At 39.3% G+C, this 12951-nt stretch overlaps 1 protein-coding gene across 7 annotated transcripts in view; it reads right to left on the bottom strand.

The window, feature by feature from the left end:
* Nucleotides 1-12951, bottom strand: part of LMBRD1 (LMBR1 domain containing 1) — a 90367-nt gene that overhangs the window by 70297 nt on the left and 7119 nt on the right. For all 7 annotated transcript variants that reach the window (XM_067294126.1, XM_013952385.2, XM_067294127.1 and 4 more), the window contains exon 3: nucleotides 6387-6447. In XM_067294126.1, the coding sequence (XP_067150227.1) occupies nucleotides 6387-6447 (61 nt within the window). The remainder of the gene's footprint in view (nucleotides 1-6386; nucleotides 6448-12951) is intronic.

Below are 12951 nucleotides of genomic sequence, written 5' to 3'. Positions count from 1 at the left end.
AAGGTACCCAGGGAAAGGACAAAAGGCAATAGGCACAAGCTGAAATACAGAAATTTGTTTAAACAGAAGAAACTTCTACTGAGGGTGGTCAGACACTGGAACAGGTTGCCCAGAGAGTCTCCAGCTCTTGGAAATATTCAAAGCCCAATGGGACACATTCCTGAGCAACCTGGTCTAGCTAACCCAGCTATGAACCAGGGGATTGATGATCTCTAGAGGTCCCCTTCCAACCTCAGCGATTCAGATTCACTTAAAAAGTGAATTTCTACTAACTTAAAAGTTTGGGTTAGCACAGTTCAAGCATCCGCCAAATGCCAACATTAGCTCAAGCAGGGGAAAAAAAGCACATTGCTAGAAGTGGAAATCCTTCTGTCACCAGTAGCACACTTGCATATTAAAGCTACATGCTGCCTCAGACTGTTTTAAGTGATGTATTACAAAGATGCTTCCAGAACTAACTTAAGTAGCATAAGTGTAGCTCTGTGCTCTGTTTCTGCTAACTCAGTTGTGGAAGTTAACAGTTCTGTAGAACTATAATGGTTGTCCTTGGAGTTCTTCCATGGAGAGCAGGGAAATCCCCAGGTACACACTAATACCTTTGGGCAGCTCACAAGCCTGGCAGGTGTTCACCTCCAAACTGACAGTCTGCTACAGCCAGTTTTCTGCCCCCTAGCCATGATCTAGGGCCATTCAACAGTCCTAACTTCTTCAAATTTAAGCTTCACTAGAAGAACTGAAGTTCTCAGCCAACACTGACAAACCCTCTGCATCAAGGTGGTGTACCAGCTGTTCATACTTTAAAACTTCAGAACTAATAGTATACTGGTATCAATTCTGAGAAGATCTGCACACATGTGACAAGACAGATACTGCATGAGACTCATTCCAGAATTTTCCATCCATCATGGATTCTCTATCAGCACTCAGTCCTCAAGTTTACCTTAAATGTGTTTTCTGGGATAAAGCTAGATTGCCTTTTGCATTTTAAGGAAATTTAGTACTACAATTTGAATGTAATTTTATTTATTTGCATGTAGTAGCATAAATTCCAACTTAGGCTTACTGCTGAAACAGCTCTGCTGCTTGCTCAGTTAAACACTGTTACCATAGTAACTTTACAGGACCATATACTGGAAAATTTTCAAAAGGCAGTTTTTCATGTGCTTTTCCCAAGCAAAAAAAAAAAATCATTCTAAGCAAGACAGTGTTAAAACTTCCTATGAGAAGTTCTAGTTAGAACCGAAAATGGAACTTGCAGTTTATATAGTTAAAGAATAGTAATATTATTCTTCCTGCTCTGCCATATAGAAACTTTGCCAAGTCTTTTAAAATTCCCCTATCAAAAAACAGAAAACTTATCTGAGCATTTCATTTTTCAGAATTTTTTTCCAAGAAAGAAGAGCAGCACCTTCCATCAGCTCATAAGTTAATTACCTATGGGCAGGCATTTAATCACCAGTTGTTCTCCCTACTTAAAAAGACTGTTTATTCCCTGGAATGCTACCCTTCAAAATTAATCAAAAGTCTAGCAGCAGCAAACAGCCAGTCAACTAAAAAAGGCATTTCCTTCCCCCCCCCCCCCAACTCCCCCAGTCTAACCTTCTGGCATGACTTAACTTCATCTCAGTTCTCATTATCTCATTTCCATGCACTTTGTAACAGTTACAAATCAGTGATCACTCCTTGCTTTTGTTCAGGAGTCCAATTTCTGTTTCAAGACATTTCTGGGTAGCATCAGAACCTGGCAGCACTATCACTGGAAATTGACTCCACTGTCTAGGCAGCACAGCAACCCCCACCACAGTAAGTCTAAGCAAACTTCAGCAAGAATTCCTAAGTAGGTTTATTTTAAAGGAGTTTCCTCAGAGAGCAACTCCAATCTCAGTCACCAAAATAAGTCATTTTTGCTGTTTTGCCCTGCGCCTTATTCAATACAAGTACAAAGACACCCTAACTACGAGGAAGGCTACTCGAAGACTACCACGAAGTCTTAAAGCAATGGTCTCATCATTGTTTTGACTTTTTCAGAAGTATGTGAGGACAGCTCTGTTGTCTATTAAATTTCAGATAAAAATGTGTTAGAAAGACTGTTTTACTGTATTCCTCTGAAACTAATATAAACTTCAGTAACTCCATGTTAGATGCCAAGTCATCAAGTTTCAATTAAACTCCAGAGAACACTAGAGTAGTTGCATGGCTGCACATCACTAAGTCCGACCACCTTTCCCCCCACCCCCAGGTATAAAATAAGACCTAAGGACACAAGGAATAGCAAGATCCAGCAAGTAGAAGGAACCAAAATATCTTGGAAGAGTGGAGAGATTTCATGAAGGCTAAGATACCAGTATGGCCCCCCAAATCCCTTCCAGGCTTTGGGAGGCTCAAGTATGTTATATGATCAGCTGCCCTTCACACAAACCTTCTATTCTTCTGGGTGGCAGCATACACTGGTGCATTGCATCGCATACAAATTCTCAGCAGCAGTAGGAGTGAGATCTTTGTTTTAAAGCAGGACATATCTTTAGTTAACCAGAAATACCCATCAGAGAAAACTACATAGCAAAGCATTGTTTTAATCAAGTTAATGGTATAAGTCACAAGCTATTTCATAAAACCAGAGACAAATGTTTCTTCCCAAATAAGTTATTCTCACACCCAACAGAACATTTGTTATAATTTTGGATCAAGACTTACTGCAAGGACAGATACCTTGTTTTCCCACTGAAAGTTAAGGAATACAAAACACTAACAAATTTCAGATTTTTAATCACACAGCACTTGTTTAATGCAGGACAACTAAAATATTTCAGCATAGTAACCATCAATAAAATAATGCAGACTTTCAAATTATATTCTGGCACACTGCTTCTTAAAACTACATTCATTAGGGGAGAGTGCCTGTAGAAGTCATTCTGCAATATTTGTCAAGTATGGCTATGCAAGTCTTTAACAGTATTTAGCATATCTTCCCCTAGGACCAGACTAAGTGTTTAATTACATCTGATTTGCTCTTAATTCCTAGAAGCCCAAGTCCTTTCCATGACTCAAACACCTGCAATAAGCAGGCAGAACTACATTCAAAAGTCACCCAAGTTATATCAAGCATCAATTTGGTTAAATTCTCATCCAAGAACTTAGAAGACAAGACTTAACCTAGGAACCACCACACCCTCACCATTTGAGACTATTAAATACTGCCTATTGATTATCTAAAATAGAAAATATTAAGTTTAGCATATAGTTTAAAGTATACTTACAAAGAGACCCCAATAGAATTTAGCAGACTGTACTTGGCACACTACAGTTAGATGCTTAACTCACACAGGTCAAGACATAGGAGATCTGAGTCAAGACCTCAAAGGAAGACTGGGATCTTTATCTATAGATGGCATCCTTTCACAACTCACACAACTTTAGTAAAGGACTCAAGAGCAAGTTGAGGCCAATAAGCAGGATTTACTTATTGCAGAAAGAACAGCTACAGAGCAAAGCTCTAGATTACTGTGAATTGTTTCAGTCTGTTTCTTTGTACAGTGGAGAAAACAGCTACTGAATTTCCAACTGTAATCCTCTGTTTTTCTTCCAAACACAGGCTGGCAGGCCATTTTAGAGCATCTACCAAGCACTGGTCATTTCTTCAATCACCAAAATACTGGCAGACACATTTCACTGAAGTTGGTTTTATGAGAATTAATCACACATTAAACCACTATGATTTTAAAATTATCAGTAGACTGGTTTCTTAAGTAAAGCTTTCTAGAGTACCGAAGTTCCACTTCAGAGCAGAAGCTTCATTCTGAAAATTGCCTCATTTGTCATTCTACCAGTACATATCCATTCTTTTATATCAGTCTAGCCAAGTAATCTATCAACTGGGTACATGATACTAATAGAATACTGTGGGGCCTAGAAGACATTTCTGCTAAATTGCTAAGTTTAAAGACAGCATTTCCAGCAAATTGTGATATAGGTATTACAGTAATCCTTAATATTCTAAAGCATCAGGTTAATCTATAGTCTCCAAGTTTTTTTTATGATTAGTGACTTCAATTCAAGGGCAATGACCTAAACATTAACTGACCATACAGTAAGTTGCAAGTACAATACAGCTACAAGAGCCAAATAAGATAATATACAGTTGGTGCATTTTCTGGAAAGATGGGAAAGTATGGTATTCACATTCTTGATACTAGGACTGGGTACAAAAGGAGATTTCAGTGTGGGTCATCTCCTCTAGAGATATATTTTAACAAATGCCAAGACAGGATACTGGTATAAGAGGATATGAGTAGAAAAAAATGGAACAGTGCTACAAAAGACTAGGAGCGATTTGTTGAACCTACTCCCTCTCAGTTTGTTTCCCTACACTGCAACAGCAGCAGGGACCTAGACCTAATGAAGCAGGAGAAGTGTTCAGTTATGTTTAACTAAGAAAGGTAACTTATTTTTCAAGTCTGCATCTGTTACTGTTCACCTCAAAAAAAACAAAAGATCTAGTTACAAAAGATGCATCAATTCCTCAAACTAAGATCACAAAAGAAAGAATTTTTGAAAAGCATCTCTAAATCTCTACCACCATCTGGAGGATATACTGTGAAATATTAGTCCTATAAAACTGCAAGTAGACCTGTCCAGATAGACCTAAAAAAAACACTTGAAGTTCTTTAGGTTTAAGCTTGAAGTTTAAGTAGTTCAGGATTTACCAAAAGGCATTCTGCTTTAAATAACTTCATCCCTGATATTTTGGATAGAACCAAATGAGAAACCAAACCTTCTGTAATTGAGTAATCCCATATTTGAACCAGAAGTAACCACCTACTAAGCAGGTTCTGTAGATCTTACCCAGCATTAGTTTAACTATTAAACTATTCCCCAAAACTCTTAAAACAAAGTACAATGACCAAAGAACTTCCTATATCTCAAATTGTTTTGTTTTCTCCTCCAAAACCATATGAGAACTGACAGTCACATGATTCATTTACTAAAACTAAAATCCAAAAGATGCCCTAAATTAGGTTTGAGTCTTAATGGTACCTTAAATGGAAGGCAGAAGTAGTTTTTTTTCATGTAAGTAGTGAAAATGAAGTTAAACTTCAGCTAACATACAAGCTAGCTTGCATAACAGAACCTTTCAACATACCACCCAAATCTTGAAGCTTGAGTTGGAATCAATTACATACTTGTTTTAATTTGAGAAAAGATATTTGTAGTCCAACAACTATTCCCAACCTTCTAGGCCAGGATCAATGGTCAGTCTAAACTGTATTTTAGAGAAACTTACCCTATCGGTTTCACAGATCTATATAAAGTGTTCACAGAAGAGTCTGAAGGCTGTTCACATAACAGCCCCAGGGTTTCACGGTTCCTTAAACAAGCCATTAACAACTTAACAAGTAAAAAGTAAAATTACAAAGTTATTTAGCTATTCTGTACTGAAAAGTTTTTGTGGAAGATAAGCTAATACTTAAAGTTCACATTTTTTGAAGACATTCTTACATCTTCAGAAGGTGTTCTTACTGCTTCTGGCTTTAGACTTCACTCAGCAGGAAACCAAACATTCTTAGTTTAGTTGCCTGAACATTAGTCTCAGGCAAAAAGTACTTTGCAACTCCGCACAAAAACCCACTACTTGAAATTAAGTATTTCCTGATCTGAAAGATATTCAAAAGAGCTAACAATCTTTAAGGAGAAAAACTTCAACTTCTAGGAAATTTTTAGTTTAGGTAACACTTTTGTTTCAAATTTGTAGCATTGACTGAGACAGTCAATGCTAAATAAACTATTTTCCATAGCTACCTCTAAAATATCTTCATTAATAATGGATCATGTTTAAAGGACAACTTTAAAAGTCTAGAACTACACAGAAAGTCTGGTGAATCTTATTAGATTTGACTTACCTTATCTTGGGGATCAGGTCCATTATGCTCATTTACAGTAGCTCTTGGTTTGAATATAGTAGTTGCTGAAGCTGGATGCTTTCACAACACAAGTGATACAGTAATAGTTGCACCAACTTTACACATGGTAGGCAAGCTTCACACTGCCTCCAAAGCAGAAAGCTGTGACACTGCATATTAAGTGCCACAAAAATATCAAAACCAAGTTTTCCCTAAGGGATCTATAAATACACATATATGGGATATAATCAGCTGTAAACATGTATGACAAAAAACATTAGCCTTTCTGTATTGGTCTTTAATATATTAGACTTTTTTAAACAGGGCTCTGGAACATAAAAACTTCATTGAAGGGGTCCAAGCATAAAACTAATGTTTAGCCAAGAAAAGGAATAATCCAGTATGATACCCAAAAGCTTCATGACTTAATGCATTCACTTAAAATATTATAGTTCCTATTAATTGAAAAATTAGAAGTTAAATACTTACTGTAATATCCATAAAGTACAGTGTCTTCAATTTGTCTTGAAACATTAGCATCAGCCCAGTCCTAGCAATAAAGGATAGAAGCATTTAACACAAACAAAAGAACACTTTAACAGCATCCTTAAAGAACTGGAAAAATTGCTCATATGAATTGCTTAAAAAAGTGGTGGGCACTAAGTTTGTTCGTTTTAAACCATGGAGCTTGAAGAGCTAATTCACATAACAAATATGATTGATGAATGCACTACATTTCAAAGAAACACTTCAGTCTCCCAACTGCCTATACTCATTTTTGCCATTAGCCACATTAAAGCTCTATTTTTCTACAGATTAAGAGTCCTTTAAAACACACAGAATTTTCATTACTTACCATGCATAGTTTTCAAATAAAAAAATGAAATAAAGTTGTTAGTGAACATGTTTTTAGCAGCTGACAACTCAGTACATTTACCTTCATTTTGTACTTAGACATTAAGTGGCAATCTACACATTCATTTCTATTAAACTTTATTTTTTAATATATCAGACAACACACCTACAGAGTCTGAAGCTGTGTAAGCTGTTTTTCAAAGTATCTTCCTAAAATGAAAAGTGGAGGTGTGGTTACTCAGTTCTAGACCTTCTTTCTGGGCTCTTGGATCACTACCAACACTAAGCTTCCATGTCAAGTTCTTTCAGGGACATCACTGTCCTTAGGATGGGTTTTCTTTAAAGAAAAAGAAAACCCACACACAAACCTTGAAGCAGAGTGGTTCATTAGCAAAGAGACTGCCTATAGACAACTAAGCTGCATGAATTGCCCAGCCCTGTAGTTGGATGTGGTGCAGCTCAGACCATTTTAGAGGCTTGTCTACATTATGCTGAAAGCCTCTCCCAGTCTGAGCTGATCATAAGGGAGCAGCCCACCTTCTCTCTCTAGATATTGCAATCTAAGTGAGACAGTTGCTTCAAGCATTAGTGTCTTCAGCCACAAAACTACAGTTTTGGTTGGGAAACAGCTCTTAAGATATAAAATAAAGTAGTTAGGAGGCCTGCTTTGCAACTCTTTAGAATATGCATGTAAAAGCATTAATGGAAGTACCCAATGAAGTGACCCACTCATTTTAAGTCAATACCCCTCAAACACAAGTAGTTTTATATCAGGAAGGCTGATACCAGGAATTGCTAAGATTGCAGCTCCAAAACACCACCTGACATTGGTATCTGCTTAACTGAAGCTCAGTTGTAGAAACAGGGTCACAAGCTAGAGTTTGTGAACTTGTGCCAGAAGTCAGATATTTAGATCAGTGTTTTGCTAGTTGTGACTCAATGCAAAGGGCCAGAATCAAGTTTTACAAATAGAATTTGCTTTGCTAGGACTTTACATTGAAAAAATTGACACTTTATAAATAGCCATCTACACAAACAGCTGTTTTTCAAACATGCAAGTCTAGATATTGATCATATATAATCCCCATTTCTAGTGTTTAATTCCTGTTCAATATGAGTGAGAACCTAACAGTATGGTATTTCAGTTACCATCACTAGCATATTTAACAATATTACAAAGGATCACTCAGAAAACAAATATAGATATAAAAAGGCTACTTCTAAAAAGTTACTGGTGAACTGTTAGCAATGGTACAAATAAGTGTGAATGGAGCATACAGGAATAAGCATAGGACAGTTTTATACAGAAAAGATTTTACAGATAAGATATTACAGACCAGAACAGGGAGTAGCTTTAGCAGCTACCAAGCATGTTGTACCAGTTCTCAAAGTATTTTGATGTTTGTGCCTAAGGTAACTAACTGCAAGCAGTTTATCCATCACAGATTAACCAAGACTAAAATTGGTAGAGATGCAACAGCAATAAGATACAAGAATGGCAGATAGCTTTGTATTATGCTCTGTTGTAGCTTGCAACCTTTGTATTATTTAGCCAGCTAACCTAAGCCATCATCATCTCTTCAGGAGAAGTATTAGACTTCCAATTTAGTTTGACCAAGACTTGAATCACACAAGTACAAAAATTATTGGATTACTTCTGGACACTAAAACTTAGACACTAATTGCACTCCAACCAAGTTCCTGGGTCCAAGCACTGAAGCTCTTTACAGAATATCAAAGGACAGACTGCTTTCCTGCAGCTCCTATCCAGAGTCACATGCCAAGTAAGTAAATTTCCGCCACAGCACAGAACGCAAGAGACCCATAAAGGCATTTAGGACTTCGATCCTAGAGTTCTTCAAACTTAACTGCACTGATACCTATTATTTGACCAAGTCATTCTTTTCCAGAACCAAGTTACACAGCAGTTCCGGGGAATTGTTTTCACCATTAAGGATAGGAAACCTCAGCCACCACCTAAAGCTTAAATTACAGGAATAGCCCTGTTTTACCTCGTCAGCAAGAACCCCAATCCAGACTAAAGCTACACTATCCTACCTCTGCTGAATTGTAACACTGTACAGCAGAACAAGTGAAATACAATTCTAGCTGCATTGGTAATTGAACCCAGCAAGGCAGCTGAGGTTCTTACCCCCACACTTCCCCCCCCACCATCTCCTCCTCAGAAGGGATTATTGATATAAGGAAGCTTGACAGTTCTAGCATGATCATTGGCAGCCAAGTCCAGGGACTGCATCCAGAGGTTCAAGACTGCCTGTGCAGATCAAACAGATACTACAGAATTGTTCAAGTCTGAGGGATCCAGGCTACTTGCAGTCAAGATAATTGTCCAGAAGTGAAGTTTTAGAAACCAAGTGATTTCAGACACATGCCAACACAACAGAATTAGCGGGGGGGAAAAAAAGGATCCAAAGCTTCATTCTATTTCAATGTGTCAGCTTTTTTTGGCCAACAGGCAAGTTCAAGCCCCATCAACTGCTGTAGAGAGGCATGCACTAATACATCACATAAAATATGCAAGTGAGCAAGCTCTTTAAGACTGCACAGAATGATTTCATATAAGAACTTTTAGACCAGTTCTCTCAGGAGAGGACTACCTAATCTCCCATAGAATGAGCTTGATGATATACCAAACACTTCTGAGATAATAAAAAATGCTAACTACCACCTGAAGTTATTAGTACCATCTTCCTTCACATTCTACAATAAGGTTCCTAGTAAGTCACTTTCATATGAAGCTTTTAAAGTTTACTGTCTCAAGTTAGGTGGCATAACCCAATTGGTATTTTTGAGGAAAGTTAGATGCATTTTGGTCCCTGAACACCAAAAAGAAAGGATGAGCTTCAGGACTTAAAGGATGAAAGATATTTTAGCAGAAAGGACAGAAGTTATCTTCTTAAGTCTTGGGAGTCTTTCCTACAAGCAATGGTGACATTTGAAATTCACACCAGAAGAGAATAAGAAAAGCAACAGTAAGACCCAAAGTTTAAGGTTAAAGCAGCACAGTCACTTGGAGAAAGAGGTAGCTGATAATTGAAACATAATAGGGCTTAATTGCCAAATAAGTCCTGCTTCTGTAACTAACACCAGAAAAGCATTAATAAAATTTACAACAGGAAACAAGAGTAGAACTTTGGAATTCCAACAACATATCAGTTTATCTGAGCAAGTACATTAAGTAGAACTGTACTTGTAAAACATGGACTCAGTTTAGCATTCATTTGAAGAGCTTCTAGATCCAGTCCATTTTCCTCTTCACTCATTACAGCCCAGAGAGCTGATAAAGTCCCAAGTGTTTTAACTTCCAAGGGTATAAGCACATTAAACTTGTGCATTGAAGTGTTTTCCTGCATATCTTACAAGAGTAAGGTGGTGAAATTTTATTGTCTTCAATTGGAGTTTAAGACATGAAAATATGACCCCCAAAATCTCCAAGATCAGCAGAATTTGGGCACTGCACTGTCCTGCTGCACTTCATTCTAATAACAACTTTGAATAACTCTGGTCACTGAAACCATTACTTTCAAGTTTTACCAGTTTAAGCTGTTCCAGTTTACTGAACATGCATCATATTAGCTTTAGAATACCTGAAAGTATTTTATTGACAGGTATGGAATAGTCCCAGCATAGTCCCAGTCTAAGTGTTTCTGGGCTTCTTTCTAGAATAAGATGCAGTATTTCCTGCAGTCTTGTTTGAGCAGTCATACAATAAGCTTCCAAGAAGGTTAGTTAAATTGTAGAACAGTATAATATGTACAGATAGTACAATTCTACTATATCTAGTACATATTGTAGTATGTACTTAATAGAATTGTAATACCTTAGAATTGTCTGCAAAACTAATCTCACATTTATGATTCAGTGAGTAGCATCTATTTAAGGAGACTAGTGGATTCTGACAGCTTCCTTCTGCTTGAAGAGTGAACACTGATCCAGCACACATCCTTTTTCTGTGGGGTGTTCAATCTAACCCAGACTGAAAGTATCACTGGCTTTTAACCTCACAGCAAAACCCATACATTTCAGAAAAGTTTTTGCATCTCCCCCCTGCCTTCTGCAGGCTCAACAATTAAGGAGGACATATCTATGAAAGCTTCCTTATTTCAAATTTGTCCTCCTGCTGCAAAGCAGGGTCAACTGTTTTAAATATGATGTTTGTAGGTCAGACACCATGAAGTCTCAGGTTCCTGAAGCAATCTCAAGTCTTCAAACCAGAGTGGGATTTTCTGTTCATGAATGCTTGTTATCAACTCAAACAAGCTTTCAGATCAAGCAGATCACCTGCAACTGTAAGCATTTAAAGTCCATTGCACAAGCTAAACATACTGTCGATATAAAAACAGTGGAACCCTTCAGGATGCAACATTGTTGAATACCATCAAGACTTTCAAACTTATGAACAAACATGACATTTCCTTTGACTGGTACTAGCACCAAAAACCTGCTCTGCTTAACAGCCCTATAAGCACATGTAAATCAAAGTAACCCCATCTTCCAGAAAAGGTATTGTTACAGTGAATTCAATTGTACATGAATAACCAAGTCTGACAGATCCCTGGATCACTGCTCTCCTTTCCTAAGGACTACCCAACTACTGTACAAAACTTCCTAACCTCAAATCTGCCCAAGTCACTTGCCATAAAAAGCACTGTAAAGACAATCCTTGAAGGAAGTCACAGAATCACAGAATCGCTGAGGTTGGAAGGGACCTCTGGAGATCATCTAGTCCAACCCCCCTGCTCAAGCAGGGTCACCTAGAGCACATTGCACAGGATTGCATCCAGGCGCGTTTTGAATATCTCCAGAGAAGGAGACTCCACCACCTCTCTGGGCAACCTGTTCCAGTGCTCTGTCACCCTCACAGTGAAAAAGTTTTTCCTCATGTTCAGATGGAAGTGTCTGTGTTTCAGTTTGTGCCCATTTCCTCGCGTCCTGTCGCTCAGCACCACTGAAGAGTCTGGTCCCATCCTCTCGACACCCTCCCTTCAGATACTTGTACACATTGATAAGATCTCCTCTCAGCCTTCTCTTCTCCAAGCTAAACAGGCCCAGCTCTCTCAGCCTTTCCTCATAAGAGAGATGCTCCAGTCCACTAATCATCTTTGTGGCCCTTCGCTGCACTTGCTCCAGTAGTGCCACATCCCTCTTGTACTGGGGAGCCCAGAACTGGATGCAGTACTCCAGATGCGGCCTCACCAGGGCTGAGTAGAGGGGGAGGATCACCTCCCTCGACCTGCTGGCAACACTCTTCCTGATGCACCCCAGGAGACCATTGGCCTTCTTGGCCACAAGGACACATTGCTGCCTCATGCTTAACTTGGTGTCCACCAGCACTCCCAGGTCCTTCTCCGCAGAGCTGCTCTCCAGCAGGTCAACCCCCAACCTGTACTGGTGCCTGGGGTTATTCCTCCCCAGGTGCAGGACCCTGCACTTGCCTTTGTGGAACTTCAGGAGGTTCCTCTCCGCCCACCTCTCCAGCCTGTCCAAGTCTCTTTGAATGGCAGCACAGCCCTCTGGTGTATCAGCCACTCCTCCCAGTTATGTATCATCAGCAAACTTGCTGAGGGTGCACTCTGTCCCTTCATCCAGGTCACTGATGAAGAAGTTGAACAAGACTGGACCCAGGACTGACCCCCGGGGGACACCGCTAGCTACAGGCCTCCAACTAGACTCTGTGCCACTGATCACAACTCTGAGCTCTGCCATTCAGCCAGTTCTCAAGCCACCTCACTGTCCACTCATCTAACCCACGCTTCCTGAGCTTGTCTATGAGGATGTTATGGGAGAGTGTCAAAAGCCTTGCTGAAGTCAAGGAAGACAACATCCACTGCTCTCCCCTCATCAACCCAGCCAGTCATTCCATCATAGAAGGCTATCAGATTGGTTAGGCATGATTTCCCCTTGGTGAAGCCATGCTGACTGCTCCTGATCACCTTCCTGTCCTCCACATGCTTAGAGATGGCTTCCAGGATGAGCTGCTCCATCACCTTTCCAGGGATGGAGGTGAGGCTGACTGGCCTGTAGTTCCCTGCGTCCTCCTTCTTGCCCTTTTTAAAGACTGGGGTGACATTGGCTTTCTTCCAGTCCTCAGGCACCTCTCCTGTCCTCCATGACCTTTCAAAGATGATGGAGAGTGGCTTAGCAATAATGTCCGCCAGCTCCCTCAGCACTCGTGGGT

This window comes from Apteryx mantelli, chromosome 3, assembly GCF_036417845.1.
Source record: "Apteryx mantelli isolate bAptMan1 chromosome 3, bAptMan1.hap1, whole genome shotgun sequence".
In the NCBI taxonomy this organism is placed as follows: Eukaryota; Metazoa; Chordata; class Aves; order Apterygiformes; family Apterygidae; genus Apteryx; species Apteryx mantelli.
The sequence above is the reverse complement of the archived record's forward strand: the minus strand, read 5'-3'. Positions and strand labels throughout refer to the sequence as shown.